This window comes from Rhineura floridana, chromosome 14 (genome assembly GCF_030035675.1).
Source record: "Rhineura floridana isolate rRhiFlo1 chromosome 14, rRhiFlo1.hap2, whole genome shotgun sequence".
Classification (NCBI taxonomy): Eukaryota; Metazoa; Chordata; class Lepidosauria; order Squamata; family Rhineuridae; genus Rhineura; species Rhineura floridana.
In genome coordinates, this window is record NC_084493.1 from 2,570,149 (window position 1) to 2,591,410 (window position 21,262).

Genomic DNA, 21,262 nt, shown 5'->3' on the forward strand with positions numbered 1-21,262 from the left:
CTCTGCCTCTATTTGCCTTGGAAAGGCACCTCTGCTCTCCAGCACTGGACTGGAGGCATTAGGCAGCTGGCCAGCCATAAAGGAATGCTTTAAGCTGGATTCCTGAACTGAGCAGGGGCTTGGACTCGATGGCCTTATAGGCCCCTTCCAACTTCATGATTCTTTCCCTGTTGGTGTGGTATCAATGTAAGAAGGTCTCAAAGCTCAGGGAGCAGGAAGGATTGCTTCTTTCTGTTTCTGGGGCCCTAAGACTTTCTTGCAGTGGTGTTGCACTAGACCAGCCTTTCCCAACCTTTCGGTCCCCAGATGTTGCTGGACTACAACTCCCATCAGCCCCATCCAGCATTGCCAATGATCAGGAATTATGGGAACCGTAGTCGAGCAACATCTGGGGACCCAATGGTTGGGACAGGCTGCGCTAGACAGAGAAGAGGCTCCGTTGCAAGGTAAAAAGGCCTTTGAATTGATTGGTCATCACTCCCATCCTGCCAACCACATCACAATGCTGGGGCAGGAGGGGAGCCTTGTTCCCCAGTGCTGCAATAGGGAGCAGAAATGCTGACACCACCACCCCCATCCTCCTCTGCTGCCTGTGTGAATCTGCGCAGGTGCATGTTCCTGCTGGTTTGTGTTCCCCTCCCCCGGGCCTGCTGCATGTGTGTGTGTGTGTGTGTTTGCCTGAATGTGTCCCCACCACCACCAGGGGTGTAGTGGTCCAGAGGCTCAGGGGGTCTTAGACTCTTTACTTTTTCAGGAGCCAGGTCCCAGCAGGGTCCCTAGGTCTCCAGCATCCTACGAGCCAATCAACATGAAAGGGGAGTGTGTTGGCCACTGAGAACTTCTAACATGCTCCTTGCTTAGCTCCAATCATGACAGGAGGTGAGTTACCCAATAAGAAGATTCTTCTCAGTGGCTAACACACTCCCCTTTTATACCGATTGGCTCCTGGGGATGTCTGTTGTGGGAGAAGGCATTAGCAAGGATCTCATTCTCAACCCAGTAGCAAAAATAAACAGGGGAGGGGGAAATTGTGAGTCCTAATGATAGTGTCCCTTCTACATCATCAAGCAGTTTGGCAGCAGCAGGAGATAAACATGTAGACACTCAATTCCATATCTCTGACCATGAGGAAGGACAGCCAAATGGTGACAGTGATAGAGAGGCAGAAAGCAGGATTCAAGCCTGGGCAGATTATTCTATCAGAAGGTTGTATAATCTTAGAAGTGGGTGCGGCTGTTACTATTATGAAGGGACCCTTAATTTGCCACTAGTACTACTGTCCCCCACCACTGAGTGTGCACGCACCTGCCAGCCTATCTGCCTCCCTGCCTGCATATGTGACCCATATGTATGAATGTCTGCATGCAGGCATGTGTATTGGCCATGCCAACGGCTGGCGGCCAGGGTGGCCAGCCCTCAATGTGACCCTTGGGCTGAAGAGAGTCAGTCATCCCTGCGTTAGAATGAATGGAAGTTGTGCAGAAACTCATATCCTCTTTATTTAGAAAGCAGAGATATACTGGGAAAAGCTCAACTGTCATAACATTCGCACTAAATCATACTCGGAGTCATGACTGACCTATCAGTGGTGCACCCAAGCCCTTGAGCAGGCCCAGTGGAGTTTCTGGCATTTTTCTTTAAACAGCAGCCCATCCTCAGTCATATCACAATCTACATATGACAGTTCCTAGAGTTTCCAAAGTACTTTGCCATGTGACATCTGGGGCTGCGATTTGAGAAATCCAAGCCCAAAGCCCCTTTAGGCAGCCAGAACTAGTTGCAAGGTTTTATGGATCCTAAACCCAACCCCCTATCCAGGCTTCAAAGAAATCTGGGTTGATCTGCTTTTCAAATCTCTTACTTTGCAGGCCTCTGTGAAGATTAACTGCTAATGATGTATTTCCATATAAGGAGCTGAACACTGCTGCCCACCTCCACTGTTCTCACCCTTAAGAACACCTGATTGAAATATGCAATTAAACCTTCAGCGCAATGATCTATGCCTCTGTTACAAAGAATTCATGTCCTGCTCATGCAAGGTGTTCTACATTCAGCCTTAGCGCCCCCCCCACACACACACGCAGAGAGAGAGAGAGAGAGAGAGAGAGAGAGAGAGAGAGAGAGAGAGAGAGAGAGAGAGAGAGAGAGAGAGAGAGAGAGTACACAAACACACTTTTGCCTACTTTTATGATGGTGAGCCCACTTAACGCTGCTTACATCCTTAAGGTCATTGTGCGCAGAAATGCTTTGCAAGACTGAAGCTTATAAGCTGTTTGGACTGAATGGGATGACTGAACTGAGTTAAGTCTGTATGAAAAGCATGGATTGGCTGAACTGAAAGAATATGTTTATAAATAGGTCAAAATTTAAGAGCCAACACATTAGCATGTTGAGATTACTGTTCTCGTATGGTGAGGCATCATAGTTTTATAGTACAGATAATTACCCAGCAATGATCCTGCAATGAAAGGGTTCTTATATTTCAAGAAAACCTGGGAAGGGGCAAATGAGCATAGCTTATGATATAGCCATGATCACCAACTTTCAGCTGAGGCTCTGTGAATTTCAAAGATCAAAGGAGCATCCAAACACTCCCTGCAATAAATGAGCTTTACTGCATTGCAGCATTATCAAAAGCACTTTAAAAACCAAAGAGTACAGTCATACAGGAAAATTGGGGGGGGATAGGGGGAAGGGTGCTGGCAGTTTCCTTTTGGAGTGTATTTCAGAGAATTAAAACCAGCTAGATGGGTTCAAAACAAACAAGTTGTCTAACAGCCCTCAATTAAAGCCATTAAACGATCTAAGGGGGGGGGAAGAGACTTAAATTGGATTTTGCCACAATAAAAACTAGAGATGAGGGAGGGAGAGAGGGAACGACTACCTGTGCAGCTGCAGAGAAGGAAAGTTTGAGCAGCAGAATCATTTTTAGTGTTTTGCTTTCTGTTGCACTACAAATCTCTTTAAGTTCAGAGTTCTAGACAGGGCTAGACGTTGGGCAGGGACTGGTGGAGAAAGGCTTACCTCAGCTCAGCTTTCAGCCTGCAAAGCTAAACCAGGATATTTCCAACAGTCTTAACTAGTCACTTAATCTGTGAAGCTCTTAAAACTTGCAGTAATATTTCACTGATGGGTACCAGAGCGTTGCAAGTTATAAAATTTCCAATTTAATTTTACGGCATTCCCCCCCAGCTGTAGTAATTAGAAGACACAAACTCACAGGGAAGCTGTTTATGGCTTCAGGGGTGAGTATTTTGAACCTGTCCTGCAGGTCAGCAGCATCCTTAGGGCTTCCAGATCTAACTGCTGACCACAAACCCAAAAATGTATCGTAATATCGCAGCATCTCCTCGCTCAGTTGGAAAGGACAAACATAGATGACGTCCACATTAGTATCTTAAAGACAAACAAACAGACTGACTATTAATTATTGGTAGAAAGGTAACATGCTTGCCAGGATTACTTTTAATAACCACCCTGACAGAGACAGCAGCTATTTGTTTCACAGAGACCTTTATTTTGCAGACACACCCGTGCTCCAACCTCTCTCTCTGTGAAGAAAGTAGAAGACGACAGAGGAACAACTGGCTTTCAGAACAGAGTCCACAGAACACAAGGTATTGGACGGTTGGCTAGAAATTCAAAAGTGCTTAGCTGGGTGTCCTGCTTTTTAACATGGATGGGAATGGTGCATGGTTTTGAAAATACATGCTGTTAAAAACTTAGGGTAGGGTCACATGCCTGGCTTAAACACAGTCACCCCTGTTGTTTGAATCTGGGTTAGGGATATGCTAGAATTCTGCCCAATTCGGATTTGGTACCGTATTTTCCATTAATTTGCTTACTTTCTTGCGGATTGGATTTTTATGTAGCAATTTTCCATTGCTATTTTCAAAAACTGATTTTTTAAAAATGGCTCTAAAATAATTTTAGAGCAATAATTTTATTGGTATTTCATTTATCAATATTTCCTTTCAAAATTATTGGTATCCCCTTAAGATTATCAGTGTTAATGTCCACTTTGATGCCAAAGGTATTTTGTGGCACTCTGAGCCCCCTCCCCCCTCCTGGCCACAATCAGTCCATTAAAAAAGGTCATACCCACTTTGACATAAACAGCAACAACATGTATGCAGGTATAAAGGCAGGAGAGGGGTGGGGGCTATTCACTGTATTGCACAGAATGTCACATGTGGGGCATCCTGGCCCTTACGGCCCTCACAGAATAAGCTTGTTTCCTTGAAGCCAAGATGGGGTTTTGTTTGTTTGTTCTCTCCACTGTTGGAGAACCCAAGAATTTTTTTCCCCAGAGGTAAACCACAGAACACTCCTCCAATCTAGCTGGCAAATGCTGGAGATCCTGCACTGAGTGCTGACTAGGAACAAATGCTGCTTTCTTTGCTTTGCAGATTTTCTTTATTTTCTACTGCTTGGTCATCCCACTGGCTGAACCACCCATGTTCAATAAGTTCAAGCGGCAGCTTAAATCTGTGCATGGCTCAGAAGAGCGTTCCTGGCCTTCCCATCTCTCTGCTCTTATATGCCTCTGCCTGTGACCTTGGCTGTTCCGGCTCCAGCACCCACCTGTGCCCTGAAATGACCCCACCCTTCCTCCCTTGCTGCCCCACATGTTAGGAAGCACCTCCCAGAATACCTGAGTGATGCCACCTCTCTCCCTTCAAATCCTTCCTCAAAGTGTTTTCTGTCCCCATACCCAACCGCTTTTGCCAGCTGGCGCCTTCCAGATGTTTTGGACTACAACTTCCATCAGCCCTAGCCAGCACAACCATGCTATCATCAGATCTAACATCATATATGTTGGCTGGGGCTCATGGGTGTTGCAGTCGAAAACATCTGGAGGGCACCAGGCTGGCAAACATGCCCTGTAAATAAGCCCTAAGTACAAGCCACAAAAACAACCGCATATTCTTCCCCCAATTCCCCCAGCCTCTATTTCACTTCCTGTTATTTCCACCATTGCTGCATGGGCTACCTTGTCGTTGCTTTACAATTGTCCTCTGCCAAAGTGCAGGGCTAGCCCAAATGCACATGCAATCCAAGTGGTCACTTGAGATAGTATTTTAATTCTTCTTAGGAAGCTCCTTGGGGAAGGGTGGGTGAGAGATGTAATAAATTAAAGGGGGAGGAGTGGAAGTGTGTGGTGGTTACATGGTGCTTGTAACTTTCCAATTCATTCAGAAGTATCAAATATTTCCTGAAATAAGCCCTACCACATAAAAGAACCATACTGAGGACAAAACAACATTAGTGCCTTCATAATATATAAAGGCAATTAAGTGATTGTTTTAGACTCCTGTAAATTTTCAGAACTAATACATTTTTGTGCAAAATTCACTAAATGGCATTTATGAAATAATAATGATGCTGAAATATAAATGAATCATGTAAAGTATGTCATTCTGGGGAGCCAGAAAAGTGGCCCACTGACAAATTAATATTCTTTGCTCCTTTGCTTAAGGAAAGGCTGGCACACAAGGGGGGGAACTCTCCCTTGTTTTCTCCTATTCACTTATATATTTCCTTTTGAATAGTTTAAATAAGGGATCACCTCCCTGCAACCCTTCAAAGTAAAACCTTGTTGTGAAATTATTTATAGGCTTGGTTCTAGCTGAGCACCCACATTTGACTTTTTTGGGGAAAATATTAAAAATATCTATCCCACCCATCTGGTGCAAAACCACCACTTAAGTGGCTGAGAAAGTTTAAAAATTACCATTTTATACAACAATAAGAGAGCAACAGGGTTAGCAGGTAAAACCAACATACACACTAAGAATTTATCTGCCACATACAACACGAGCCTAATCAAAAGGACCTCCGTGTTGTCTGGATTAAGACTCAGTTTGTTAGCTCACACCCAGCCCGACTCAGAACATCAACAGCTCTTTGGTTTCAGATCAGGTGTGGGGAGCCTTTGACACGCAAGATGTTGCTGAACAACAACTCCCATCATTCCTGGGAATTGGGCATGTTTGCAAGGACTGATGGGAGTCATAGTTCAGCAACATCTGGAGGGCCTAAAAGCCAAATCTGTTTTAGATGAAAAGGAATAGAGGTTTGTGTCATCTGTAACAACACACCCCAAATCCCCAGACAACCTCTCCCAGCAATTCCAAGTTAAATAACATGGGGGTACAAGTTAGGTCTCTGAGGGAGATCATAAGTCAATTGGCTGCCCTCCAGATATTACTGGACTACAACTCCCAGCAGCCTCAAGAATGAAGGGCATTGCAGTCCAGCAATATTTGGAGGGCACCTCACTGGCCAAAGGCCAAGATGCCAAAGAGGAGTTCCCCAACACCACCCTCTGGAACCAACCTTTAAGAAGTTCCTCTTGAGTCTATCCCCACCATGGCCCACTTAGGGTTGGAATTTTATTCTCTAAACCACTTCGTGATTCTTCGATGGAACGCAACCTCTAAATGACTTCAACAGTAAATAATGAATAAAATGTCTGTAGGGGCAACAACTGGTTGCTTGCATTGGCTTGGAAATATAAATCTACTGAAACAGGCCTTTTTTCTTTAGGAAACAAGAAGGATGCATGGCAAGGAGGAGCACATCTGTACCTTGTATTTCACAGAGTCTTCCAAACTGTGATCCCTGAAGAATAGTGAAATCAGGGGTTGCCTCTCGAACCGATTGCATATACCCTGAAAAAGCCACAACATATTACAGCAAGTCACACTTGCAAAGGTCTCCACAGATAGGATTGTATCCAACATTAGTCATACTCAGAGTAGACCCATTGAGATTAATGGGCATGTCTAACTTAGGTTCATTGATTTCAGTGGACCTACTCTGAGTAAAGCATAGTTAGCAACAACCCACAATTTAAAGCTAGAATTGTAAACTGTGTTTTGTTTTCCCTAGGAAAGGATAGGACTTTGATGTCAACATTTTGTAGCAGTTTCACTGCTTAGAATAAAACCTGTCCACAGGGAGTTTCAGTCCTTTTGCAACACAAGCATCAGCTCTAGGGCCACAGCCAGTGTTATACCATCGGCAGAACCAAGTGATGATGCTTCCCAGGAGTGGATTCCTAGTTTAACTATGCGCTGGGTGAAGAAGTACTTTTTCTTTTGCCTGTCCTGAATCTTCCAACAAGATGGTTGGCTTGCAGTGTTGTTATCTGGGGGGAGCCCAGCAGGCAATTTAAACATGCAAACCCCAACCTGTGCTGGCTGAAGCAGGAAAAGTTTGATCACTTGACTCTGCTGATCGCATAGAGGTGATCCCCAGTCTCCTCCTGATCAAAGGGAGCAGCACGCTTCTCCAAGAGCACATGGCATTGGAGACGATGGTGGTCCTGGGAACATCTCTCCTCTTTTTAGCGCTGCCTTTTACTGACATACAAATAATGTGCTCATCTGTCAGAAAGATGTTACATTTATGCAGGACAAGATGCTTCCAGTCAAATTTAAGCACTTGGGAAGGTCCATCAATTTCAACATGAGAGGTATCTAGCTTACACTCTCTTTGTTTAGGTGGAAAGCAACTAAAACATGTCCAGCCATGTAAAATATATTTAAGTCCTATGAATGCACACATTTGCTTATATGTTTTATTTATCAAGATGAGTATGCTTTACATAAATATTTGGCCTTGCTAACTGAATGGAACGCAAAAATTCACAAGGTTCTTAATATATGAAGTTGAAATTTGGTACAAAGGTTGTCCAAAAATACCCTGCAATTACTAGAAAAGTCTGCAAATGAGACATTTTTGCCCCCCCAAAAATAAAGCCCTCCAGAGCTCCATGGTTCTTACACAATCCAAATAATAAGAAAGGATGGAAAACATTACTGCGTGCACTCAAAATTACAGACTGCTGCTGGCTTTGAATCCAACTGAAAGGTGACAAAATTGCATCTTGGATAAGGATTCATTCTGCAAATGGTAGATAAAATCTTTTTTCTATGAATTATAGCACATTATACTTCCATTAAACAGAGTAGAGCCTAGAACCCCTACCAACCCCTTTTGGCAGGAACCTAGTCTACAGCCTCTTAAAGAATTTTTAGCCTAAAATATCTGCATCTCTCTGTAATACTGTTCAGAAGCAGGAGAAATGAGGCATCCCCAGGTTCAAACATAGCATTCCTAATTTAAGATTTTTAATTGTCTTGTTTACTGTTACTTCTCCAAAGGCAAGCCATGGACAGAACTGAGGTTTTGCATAATGGAAGACAATGAATACAAGTAGATTTAAATTATTATTGTATGGGTGACACTACATGCAAATATGGCCAAACTGTTTGTTAAAAAGGGGTGATGGTAAATCTACATAGAATTCATTCAGCTTCTAGATAACTTCTAAAAGCAAGAATCTTTTCTTAACAGAGACTCACAACTACATTTTTTATTTTTGCAATTTCACATTCACTCTTTCCCTCTCTCATTAAAAGCATATTTAATTTACAAGTGCAGTGGCATCTGGAACACTTTTCACCCATTCCATTACGGACTTCTGCTGAGCACTCCGTTTATTAAAAAAAAAACCTGCCTGGAGTTCCATAGTGCACCATGCTTGGTGGATGGCAAACCTTTTTGTTTTGTTAGCTAGGACTGAACATGAGGACACAGGCTATCAAAATTAGAATGATTACTTCTAACTAATTACACAATACCCTTCAAAATGTCTTAATACACTGGTTTGTGAGCTTCATCCAGGTGCTCTGTTGCATGTGCATGTTAAATATTCATATTGATTTTTAATTGTTGTAATTATATTGTATTACAATATGAATTCAATGGAATACAAATCATAATACAATAAAATAGATTATAAATAAAAGAAGCAATAAAAATATAATTAAAAATCATACAGCACCCAGCACAGCATGTTACAATTACTGCAACAGACAGAACAATCATTAAGTGGTCCACTAAAATGATCAGCAATTTTCAAATGGTCCATGGGGAAAAAAAGTTGGGGGTATCACATCTTTGGATGGTCCCATTTATAAGGATTTTGAAACTTATCTAATTCAAAGTTAGCCTGTCTCAAGATTGTCCTAATGTAAAAAACAAACACAACAATCAACAACAGAAAGAGCTGCCATGAAATCAACAGCAAGTGCTGCTTAACAACGATAGGCTAGATGTAGGTTCTTGAATGGTTTGCTAACAAGATTAAAGTAATGCGTTTTCCATATAACTAATACACCAAGAATCTTGGGAAATAGGACAAAAATTCCTGGAGAAGTGTTACAACATGGAAATGTTGCCCCCGAGGCTCTGCATTTTGGAAAAGCTGACTTTGGGATTGTGTGCGTTAGTCTGCACCCTATCATAAAGCCCCCGATCATCTGTTCCGGAACATGTTTCTTTGGGGTGAAAGTCTGGTAGGGGTAAGTAGAGGCACTCAAGTTGGCACCCGGAGTTATCGTTCTCACGTGGCCTGGAAGATCTAGAAGGATAACAACCCTGCCTGCAACTGCATGCTGGCACAGCAAGGAGAAAGTTTAGCAATTCATTCTCCAGATGCTCATATGAGCAAAACAAACTAAAAAACACAATGGAAGGTGAAAGGCAGCCCAGCAGTTTCCCCTAAGGGAAGGTTCCTTCTGCTCCCCAACACGATGATTAATTATTGGATCCTGAGTGAGAAAGTAAAATCTGCCAAAGCTTGCCAAGAAAAACACAAATCTGCTTTGAGACTAACCCCCCCCCCCCAAAATTGGTCTGGATAAGGTGTCAGTATGCATATTCTGACAGTAGTTTAATGTGTGCAATTTGTGTCATTGTCCTGGTGTCACAGCCAGGAATCCCTGAACTGGGGCACAGGAGATACAAGCTGAACTTCCCACAGAACACTCCTACCTGGTTCTAAGATGGACTACTCTGACACCTTATAGGAAGTAGTCATGGACTGTAGGCAAATTACAGCACAGCCTTCGCCAACCTGGTGCCCTCCATCAGTTTTGGACTACAACTCCCATCAGCCCAAGCTAGCACAAAAGGCATGAAGAGTGCCTTTTGAAATGACAAGAGAATACTTAAAGGGATCCTCAAATTATGAGATTTGAAAGCAGTAAAACTTCAGAACTTCTTTGTGGAGCTCACGCGGAGTGTTAGGGGGTGGCCCAGGGGGCCTGAGTCCTGAATCTCCAGCCCCTTTCCTCCCCCCTCCCCCACTTTGTACTAGCTTATTGGATGGCTGGGCATACTGAAAAGCCCAGTCTTGGCGAGAGCCCAGCCACCCACCATCTTAATTGCTCAGAGGCATCTGTACATATAAAGTACCATATGCAAATCTGTGGCATGATGACCCCCATGTCTCAAGTCCTGTAAGTACCTAGCAACATCCCCAGTGGAGCTCTGTACAACACTAAATAGAGATATACCTAAGGATGCTGATGGACTTGGGTCTAAACGGCTTGCAAATACAACTGAAAGAGTGGCAGATCTGCTTCAGGCAGTTGCATTCAACCTCTGAGTAAACTTTTATCCTCAGCTCCTTTGATACTGCCCACGCATATATCCCAATAAGACACCTTGCCTTAGGAATTGCCTGGCTGGAACTGCCTTTGTAACCCTCACAGCTCTGCCTGTGTGTAAAGAAACTGAGCAGAAGCTAGAGACCCATTCAGCAGGTAACGGAGGCTTAAGATGGGGATGAATGAATTACATGGGAGAAAAGCATGCTTCCATAATTATACATTATACACAGTTTCCACAGAGTTGTGCTGTGGAGCAGAACTGGTCATTTTATTTATTATTTATTTATTATTTATTTATTTATTAAATTTATATCCCGCCTTATGGCCAAAAGGCCCTCAAGGCGGCTTACAAAAACATGAATATAACACATCATAAAGCATAAATACAATAATGCAATTCTCAAAATTAAATAACAAATAACATTATTAAAAGAAAAGAAAAAACATTTAAATGTGTCACAATAAGAGAACCAAACACTTTATAAAAAGGCCTAGGTTATTAGGATATAACACCACAATAGCCCAGCATTTGACTAGGTGAGAACCCTTTTCTTCACCAATATAACCCATAAATCATGGGCATAATGCCCATGATTGCAATTTCCAAACTGGTGTTAATTTTTAAAATTCACATGTTAATTTAGGAAACCGAAGGCAGCGTTTTTACTGAAGAATTATATCCCATTACTGCATTTGCTTAATGAGTTTATAGAACAGTGCTGTGTAATCAGAATATTTCCTAGAGGTTACAACAGATAATTGAAGGAAACCGGACACAACAGTAAATTAAGCACAGCCACAGATTTAAAGTTTTAATATCACATAATTGAGCAGGGGGAATCTGTCATTTAAAAATAAAACATCTGAATGGAAGGATTATTCCAAAATCACAAAACATTCTCTTGCAATGTGTGCAACCTGCATTATTGCCCTTCAGTATTACTGCAAATTAAATGGGCTGCAATAACACATTTCAAAGAAAAATTCATTTGTTAGTAGTGAAACTCTTAAATATTGTTATTAATACTAAACCTTTCATGCTTGATAGTTAGAATTGTTTTTGAAACTGTTTACTACATTTTCCCCCTTTGACTTGTCCTTTCCTTGGTATTATGGTCAATAGACAAACAAATCATGGCTGTTGGACTGGCTTAATTTTCATAAGATTATGCTGCAATTGTACAAGGCATTTTGCCTCCATTTGCCATCCAGGTAAACTGAATATAGAGTCTTAACTGGAGAAAGATTAACCACATACCCAACTAATTAAAATGTCATTTTGTTTTTCTATTCAAAGGGTTTATATGAATAAAAAACAGTAGGCACGCCATTTTGAATACAACTTATTTTTAAAGAGAAAGCTTAATTCTAGCAGTCTGGCTACAGAAAGTGCATTGCCTCCCCATCCTGCACTCTCAACAAGTGTCTCTTAAACTCAGGCAAACTATTAGGGTAAGAACTATGACTGTGCCTCAATAATACTGTCTCTTAATGCTCAAGAATCAAGCCACAGCATTCACAAGAAACATCCTTATCAATGAAGAGCATCTGGCGTGCTTTTATTTTTTGCTGTTAAACCACCTTCATTTTCAGTGTTAAATTATACTAATGACTTTTCCTTCCAGAGAGAAAGTTACCAGAAAGGTAAAATGCCTTGCTGAAAAAAGAATAAATGGTTTTGTTTTAAATCTATCTTTATATATTGTGAAATGCAAGGTTAGCCTGCCGCAAAGTTGAAACATTTGCAAATAACAGTCCAGAAATACCAGCTGAAGGTCATGCTTTGTGCTACTGTTGTGGTCATTTTTTTCTTAAGCATTTGCTGCCATAGAGAATCTGACAAACTGACTATAAACACATTTAACTGGGAAGAATGCCCCATTTATCTGAATTTATGTCCAGTAACAATATTTATGATTGTATCCTAAGGATGTCTCTATTAGCCTTGTGGACAAAAATGAAGATTGGCTTATTCACTGTTTAAACAAAAAAAAGTGGTTTGATATCAGGGTAAAAATGGAGATGTTAAGTAGACTTTTCCCCTTTGACATATGCATTTATGGTTCAGTTCTAGTGAAAAATGAGAAAGCTACAAGTACAGCTGACAGTGACAAGGCAAAACCCTAAGCTTAGCCTGCAGTCCTAAACACACTGGCTTGTGTGGGCGAAATTGTCAATTTCAGATTGTCTCAGTTTCCCAGTATTAGGTCAGTTCTTCAATTTCCACATCAGTTTGTGATTTTTGTAAAAAAAAAAAGTCCTGATGAAAATTCAGCAACTTTTTAGTGCAAAGTTCTCCTAACATATAAATTATTGTATGTAATTATTTATTTATTTATTAAATTTATACTGCGCTGTTCCTCCCAGAAGGAGGCCCATTTTTGTACATTGTTATAAATGCATTTTTGTATGTTATTTGCATTGTTATGCACACTTTACCTGCTATAAATAAATAAGTGCAATAAATAAAAATAAATAAATAAATATGTATTTTTGTACACGTTACTTGGCTGGAGAACGGCACTGCAAGATTCAGGGAAGTGTGACTTTCGAAGAATGGCTGCATTTCAGCCCACATATTACATCACGAAGTGCAGATCAGGCATGTTTACCTTTAAATGCAAACTAAATGAAATTTCTCCCCCATTCCTACTTGAGAGTAAGTCCCAGTGAACTCAGTGTAACACTTCCATAGAATTTAATTGCACATAATTTCCATGCAAACTTTTTTGGTTCCTGAACCCCAGAAAGTGTCCTCCACAGATCAGGCAAAATGCCAGTTTTGAAACATAAGTGGTCTTTTTAAAATCCAAGTATTCCAAAGCAGCTAATTTCTACCCCTTTAGTTATATCCTCATCATTTTTTTTCTGTCAAATGTCCTCAAAAAAGGAGAAACAAATAATTTCTTTAAAATACATCTTCAAGACATTTGCATAATTTCCAATGACATTTGTACATTTTGCTAGAAGTAACAGAAGCAAAAGGTTATATAGAATATTAATGCAGTTCACGCGCAGAAAGATCTTCATCTATTTTTATTATATCAAAAGAATTAGAAAGGACTTCTAAAAGCACTCAGCATGTGGTAATACTGCTGACACCTGATTTCAAATATCTAAAACTGGTCATTTGCCAGCCATAAATTCTTGCCCAACTCCACTTTGCATTTGGGGTCAAAAGCAGTAGAAAGTAGTAGTAGTAATAATAATAATAATAATAATAATTTAATAGGGTAGGAAAGGGGCTTCTGCTGTATGTTCCAGGCCAGTGTGACAGTTCACACTTGCTACTGCCCGCTTGCTCCATTCAAGTCACCAAGGCTTCTGGAGGCTAAATTGTTCCGGAGGTTCAAACCCTCCATGCTTAAAGCACAAATGAGAGCAAAGATGTACATATTGAAGAAAAGCGATGGATACTTCTACATAATTTTCACTCCTTCAGATTAAACAAACTACATTTCATGAAATTAAGTGGATTTTAAAATCCAGGACCACAGCTTATATTTTCAGTTATTTCCTACAAAGGGTATTTCTGCCCTTTTGAAAAATACTTACGCTACCCCATCACTTTCCAGGAACATGCCTTTTTTGTAAGCCCCCCAATTCATAAATGTAATTAAATAATTACATTAGTGCTAATTAACACGAAACTGCAGATTATTTAAGTAAGAAAAAAACCACTATTCAACTTCTTAATTATTCTTGTGCACACAGCATTTCCTTTTGCTCAGGCGCCCAAGGTGCAAATAAAGCATCCCATCTGCTCGTAATTAGAACTAAATAATTTCAGAGAATGCAGCTTATCATTTTGACTGCACATTTGATTAAAAACAGGGCACAAGCAAGATCCCAGCTTATTGGTGTAATAGCAACAAAGCAGGCAAGCCCATGTTCCCCCTGTCATTAAAGGAGACTGGAAACATTATCTGCTATTTCGAGGGGAGGGGAAAGAGGGAAAAGGGGGGGGAATACAACTTTTTAGTTCATTTCATACAGATGAAAGCGAATTACAGCAAATCACCTCTCCACTGAATAGCGGCCTCTACATAATGACTTTATTTGCTTAATCCCCAAATTAAACGCCGTTTCAAGCGAAGGCCCTGTGTTATTACTCTCATCATGTCGACAACATTTTCCTGCCGAGACCAATTTGAATAAAACAAGGGCCTTCCTTGAACTCAATCAAGGAGTCATAATGTGGTGGGTAATAGAGGTTGCTGATAGATCCAGAGACAAAAGCGTTATACCTAATGATGGGATATGGATAATGGTCCTCCTAGAGGTCCTGATGCGATTCCAGTTGGCGGCCAGATGCTAAAAATCAAGAGAAGGCATTGATCAGTGACAGAGGGAAGCTGCAGCAAATACAATCCAGTCAAACTTCAGCTGTTCCCCCCCTTCCCTTTTCCCACTGTACAGTTAAGCCAGGCATAAATTATATTAATTGATTTAATCACATACTTAAAACATCTTCCCCAATTAATTTAATTAGATGGCTACATGAAGCTACTGGCAGGGGAAGATTAGAGGCTGATCACTTAATTAACAGAATATGAATGAAAAAAAAAGAAAGCAAACATAAATGAAATGGTGAGCACTAATTAAAAGCCTGTCTGCAAACTTAAGTACTTTCTGACAAAGTAGTGACTGCCACAGAGGCAAGAGAGAATCCCCTCCCCCCACTAAAAGAAATCAAGTGCACAGTTATAGGTGTCAGGGGAGTGCAAAGGTCAGACAGACAGAAAACATATATGAAGGGAGTAGAGTGGAACTAGATGTGAAGACAAACGTGGGGTTGCCACAATAAATGGCAGCACTGAGTCAGGCTCACTGTACTCTCTCCTGCACCATGTACTGATGAAATCACAGGCCAGTGTCTAACACAAAGTGCTTCTGCTAGTACGTGGACTTTTGGCCGCGCAATGGAACTTCCCATCCCTTTCATCTCCCTGGATGCCCCCTAAATCTGTTCTGGGGGTCCCCCCAACTCTCCAGAGCAGATTTGAGAGGGCATATGGGGAGAAGAAAGTAGAGGGGAAGTTCCAATGTGCAAGTGGAAATCCTTGCGCTAGTAGAAGCACTTTGCTAGATACCGCTTGTGTTAGCCTCATCACCATGTGACTTCCTCCTCTGCCACATGATAGTGGCCACCAATGGCACAATGATGCCACACCCCACACTTTTCCATAGGTATGCATTATACCTAGCAAGCTGCCTTCTCCTGAACAGGCCTAGCCAACCCCCGTGATCATCAGAGGAGACTCTGCTAACTGTACCACAGCCTGCGGATTGCCACCAGATGACATCACGGAATGGGCCTTCTCCATATTGGAACTGACCCTCTGGAATACCTTCCCTAGTGCCATTTTGGAAGTATCAACTGTAGCATGTTTCGAACACCTTTTAAAAATGCTTATTCAGGCTTTCCCTGGTTGCCGAAAAGTTTGTCAGATTGCAAGAGTTAAAGTGATCCTGTATGTTATTGTATTTTGATAATACAGATTTTACCTCAGATTTTAGCTGTGTAGTTTTATTGTTGTACTCTTGTAACCGCTTAAAGACTTTCATGTTGAGCAGTATATTAATAGTACATACAAATACATATCATGGGGCAGGAGGGTTGCCATTTTCAGCAACAAAGCTGCATTCATTGTAATGTCTACTTTCAGCCTCTGTAAATGCATTTAGAAACACTGGATATTTGTTTGGCAAGATTGACACAAGTCAAAGCAAAACGAATTGTTTTCCAGTATTATGTAGAGGGACAAAATAACTAATAACCAAACAAAAACCAGGCAGCAGTTCTGGGTGGTTTCGTTTGTTGCTTTGTTTGTAGGAACAGGGCGAGGAAGAACATCCACAAAAGACTGAACATCTAACGAAGGATGAAATGTCCTTTGACACGTGTACCGCTAAATGGGGGGAAAAAAATCGTAACATTTAATATGACTGCTCAAGCAAGCGATGTTTAGAGAAGGAGCCCCACCAGAAGAGCCGGCAGTATTGCACACCTTGGCCCTTATGTAGAAATTCTCCAGGTGTCTCTGCCGCGATTCTTTCAGGGTCTTCTTGACCCGCCCCATGTGGACATGCACAAGCCAAGAGATGGCAATCACGCCTGAGGCCCACTGCTGCTGCCGGAAGACGATATAGGCTTTTCTGGATTTGTAGCACCTCCACGTTGCCTGGATCTTGGTGGCCGCCATGTCAATGCCATTTTGGCCTTTGTATCTCTGGCCAGGCTGACTTAAGAGCTTTCTGACCACTGACACATTCTTTATCACTGACAGAATTTCCTCCCTGGTCAGCCTCTGGTTAAGTTCAAAATCTGGAATTATCTCCAACACCTTCTTCCCCTTGATGATGGCGGAGGGTATGGCATAGTCCTTCAAAAAGTTAGCCACATGCTCCAAGAAGGAAAGGACACTTCCCCAGAATAAGCAGCAGTACTTTTTAAACCCTTGAAGATCACGAGCCGTGTAGTCTACAGCTCCCTTGCGGACAGGTATCTCAAACTCCAAACACAGATTCTGGAATGCCTGAGATGGTGTCACTTCTGAGGTCTATGGAAAGAGTGAAAAATGTAAAGAGGATAAAATAAGCAGTGGAGACATGCTGTGCCATTATTACTTACTGTGAGAATCTATGGATCTTAATTGTAGAATATTTTTACTATCAGTTCAACACACATATAGCCTAGCTATAGTAATCAAAGCTCTGGTAGACTCTTGTTTATATTTATATATTTATATTTATTATTACATTTATATCCCACCTTTCCTCAAATGAGCTCAAGGTGGCATACAAACATGGTTCTCTCCCTCCCAATTTTATCCTCACAATAGGATGGGATCTGTTGGCTGGTACCACTTTGAAAGCATTCAGCTGATCTAACAGGCAGTATCAATTCAAGTTTATTTTTAGCTGCTATTCATCGCTTTTATCATTCCAATTTTTCCCCTCCCCCCCCCAAATATTGCAAATGGAAATGGATTACCTTCAAGTCGATTCCGACTTATGGTGACCCTATGAATAGGGTTTTCATGGTAAGCGGTATTCAGAGGGGGTTTACCACTGCCTTCCTCTGGGGCTGAGAAGCAGTGACTGGCCCAAGGTCACCCAGTGAGCTTCATGGCTGTGTGGGGATTCGAACCCTGGTCTCCCTGGTCGTAGTCCAACACTCTAACCATTACACCACACTGCCTCTCTTCCCCCAAATATTAATATTACTATTTTCTTTCAAATAATCAGTATTTTATTTCAAATTGTCAATATTTTGAAAGAGTATTTTCCAAGCGGGAGAAGCAAGCCAAGTCTTGCTCATGTTAAGAACTCTAGGTTTACTGAGGATGCGGTGGGGTTGGGGGGCACTGCTTTCCTCCTTTCCTTTCCAAAAGGAAAACAGCCAGTCTCTGCCTGCTAGCATGAAAACTGACCAGCCTCAGTTACAGTGGAGGAGACGGCTTTCTTTTCCTTTACCAATTTCTTTGAAATTATCAATATTTTTGAAATATTCTCTATTCATTTAAATGTAGAGGACAGCTCATGCCCAGTGAAACTTGCCTGCATACAGAGTCCTAGATACCAAGTCAGCCTTCCCCAAACTGCTACCTTCCAGATATTTTGGATTACAACTCCCATCCATCCCATCCCCCCTCCTCCCCTTTGTCCCTAATAATTGGCCGTGCAGGTTGGGACTGATGGGAGTTGGAGTTCAACAACTTCTGGAGGGCACCTGTTTGGGAAGGCTTTTTTAAATAATGTGCCTTGAACCCTGCGATTATGTATCTGGATGCTATGAATCAAATAAATGGCCAACATTTACAGGATGGAAATCATTCTGTCGTACCTTTAACAACAAGGCAGAAGACGTGGCAAACTCCCACTTTTGGAGGGCCTGAATTAGGTGCAGCTTTGATTTCCTGGGTGAAATGACAGATATGCAGGATGGGGGTGGGGCAATGCTGCCCTTGCTTCTTCTATTTCCCTTGCTGGTGTAGTTGGGGGTGCGGATGGGCTTTGGAGGAGGAGGAGGAGGAGGAGGATGGCACACTTCCTCTTTCTTGCTCTCCACACCTTCATCTATGGAAGCAATGAACGTTTGGAACAGCTTCTATTCAAAGTAAACACCAAGTCACCAAACCTCAGGTCTCAAATCAAAATAAATAATCTTGGCAATGACGATAGCCACAGGGAACCAAGACCAGATCTGTTTTGTTACCCACAACGTTCCCAACAAAAAGCTAAACTGTAAGTATCCACTATAACTAACCATGAGGTTACACTCTTGGGCGCTTCACAGCTGTCTCTATTTTTGGACAGGATTAAATCACATACCGGCAAATTCAGGCCACACAATTCAAGGTGATTTGGCACAACAAATGCACTTCCCTGCGACTTCCTGTGATAAGGAAAGTGATGGGGAAATCACTGGAAAGTGTAGGCTAGCAACTGCTTGATGTAATGCCGTATAACTCTCCCATAAACAAATCAGAATGAAGGTTCAGCAAATAACCAGTGTTGCCTGACCTCGTTGCAAACCAAGCTAGATGAATGCTCAATAAACAGGTCATTCAGAGGCCACTTTGCAAAGAAGCATTGCACTGGAAACCCATTTTCAGCTACAAAGTAGCCAGAGGCAGAGGAGTCCCTTTGTGTACCCAAACACCCATCCTTGGCAGGTGCTGCTCTTTGATAGGTTAAGATGCTGCAGCCAGAAGTTGCTTCTGATGCCAGAAGGCTGGGCTTCAGAAGAGTGGAAAGGCTGGTAGGCCTGATGACTGAAGAGACAGGATGGGTATTGGCCCCAGGCTATGGTCTGAAGGCACATGAGGCCAGCTCCCTGCTGAAGCTAAGCAGGGTCAGGTCTGGGTCAGTGCCTGGATGGGAGACTGCCTGGGAACCATAAGTAAGCCACCTTGGATTTCTACCATGAAAAGAAAGGTGGGGTAGAAATGTAATAAATAAACAAATAAAAATAAAAATAAAAGCACTGAGCAGCTCAAACAAGCCTTTCAAACTGAAGTTGACAATAAGGGTGGAAGTGTTCCAGCAACCTAGCAGAAAGAAAGAAAAAAATTCTGCTCCTTCTCTGCTGGGTTTATCTGTTGCTGTGACTGCTAGTCCTCAGAGGCCACAAAATATGGAGCTTATTATACGCAAGGCTGAGCAGATGATGGAGAAAGTTTTTATTGGCAGCATCAGCAACACCTCTTTGTCCCTACCTGCAGCTGGTTTCTTGTGCTTTGTGTGAAATTCATGAAGAGGAACAGCCTTGAGTACAACGGGAGGCTTCTCTAGCGTAATCCTAGCAGCACGTGGGATCAGACCTCTTTCGATCAGATTCAGGATACCTAGACAAAACACCAAGGGTCAACAAGTTTCAGATGCAGCTGGGTTTGGGAGGCGTAACCTCCCCAATCCTCAAACCATCCCACCGATACCAATGAGCTCTTTCTTCCAAGAGACACTTTTAAAGCCAACATTTTGCCTTCAACTAAGGGTGAAAGGGAGGGAGAGATGGAAGGACTTGGGAAGGGGGAGAGAGGGGAGATATTTCCTCTTGCTCTCTAGTTCTTCCATCTCTCTCTTTCTCTTATCCTTTTGAGACAGGAAATGGTTCAAAAAGAGACAAAGGGGAAAGAGAGAGTCAGAAGGATGAACAAGTGAGAATATTCTTTTCCTCTTTCACCATCTCCTCCACTTGGAATATGACTGGGGGGAGAGGGAGCCAGAGATGATGAAGGGTGACGTCTCCACTTACAACAGGTCCTTATATTCTGTCTCCCTGCCCCAATTTCTGATGTCACACTAGGGATGGGATCTGTTGGCCACTTTGAAAGCATTCCGTCAACTCAACAGGCCAGTTATCAATTCAAATTCATTCCTTGTCTGCTAGCTGCTGCTTTTACCAATCTAGTTTTTCTCCCTCCCACAAAATATTGATATTAATATCAATATTTTGAAAGGAAACATTGATATTTTGAAAGGAATTATCAACAAATGAAAGGATAAAATTATCGTTCTTAATACTGATATTTTATAGGTTTTAAAAAACCCTGACACATTTTCAAAAATAGTCACAGAAAATCACTATATAAAAATCCAATCCACGATAGATTATTATTATTATTATTTATTACATTTGTATAACGCCCCATAGCCAAAGCTAATTTGAGCAAATTAAATTAAATTTAAGCAAATTAAAGAAAAATTTGGTACCAGATTTGAATTGGGGGAATTTTAGCACGTTCCTAATTCACCCTCTGCCAAGAAGAAGAGAGAGAAGCGGAAAACAGTAGATAAACTTCCCACCAGGCACTCAGAGGCTGGCATCGGGAGGATTTTGCCCACTTGACCCTATTTAAAATGCCCTACCAGGAAAACTAGCTGCCAGCCACTGGTCCAGGTGAGGAATTATATATATGCCTAGCATAATATACATGCAAGAACCAGTATAACGAAACAAATCCCTGAGGACTGGGCGCACAGTTGTGACTGACCTCTCTCCGCATCCCTTTCAGTCACAGGCAAGGAAATGTTATTCAACTGGAGGGAAGGTGGAGCTACTGAGAGGTTGCCAACCGTAACACCTTTTGCTACCTTCTGAGCTGCTGCCTAAGGAGAGACAAGAGGAAGCTTCTTCGTTCAGCTGCAAACCCTTTTGACATTATGGAGTTCTTCACTCATGCATGGTTAAATAATAAATACCATTTCTGTTATGAATAGTTTCATTAAGGTTTAATATGAAAAAACAGTATGAGCTCAGATTTTACTGCTTAGGAACATGCCATACT

At 41.8% G+C, this 21,262-nt stretch overlaps 1 protein-coding gene across 4 annotated transcripts in view; it reads right to left on the reverse strand.

The window, feature by feature from the left end:
- Positions 1 to 21,262, reverse strand: part of IQCH (IQ motif containing H) — a 94,139-nt gene that overhangs the window by 55,907 nt on the left and 16,970 nt on the right. Inside the window, exons 6-12 of one of the 4 annotated variants that reach the window (XM_061595908.1) lie at positions 20,969 to 21,083; positions 19,691 to 19,819; positions 18,316 to 18,548; positions 16,478 to 17,029; positions 14,714 to 14,780; positions 6,591 to 6,674; positions 3,221 to 3,396 (exon numbers count right to left, since the gene is read on the reverse strand). In XM_061595908.1, coding sequence (XP_061451892.1) covers positions 3,221 to 3,396; positions 6,591 to 6,674; positions 14,714 to 14,780; positions 16,478 to 17,029; positions 18,316 to 18,548; positions 19,691 to 19,819; positions 20,969 to 21,083 — 1,356 coding nt within the window. Of the gene's footprint in view, positions 1 to 3,220; positions 3,397 to 6,590; positions 6,675 to 14,713; positions 14,781 to 16,477; positions 17,030 to 18,315; positions 18,549 to 19,690; positions 19,820 to 20,968; positions 21,084 to 21,262 lie in introns of those variants that run through there. The other 3 variants (XM_061595909.1, XM_061595910.1, XM_061595911.1) reach the window with 3 other exon arrangements.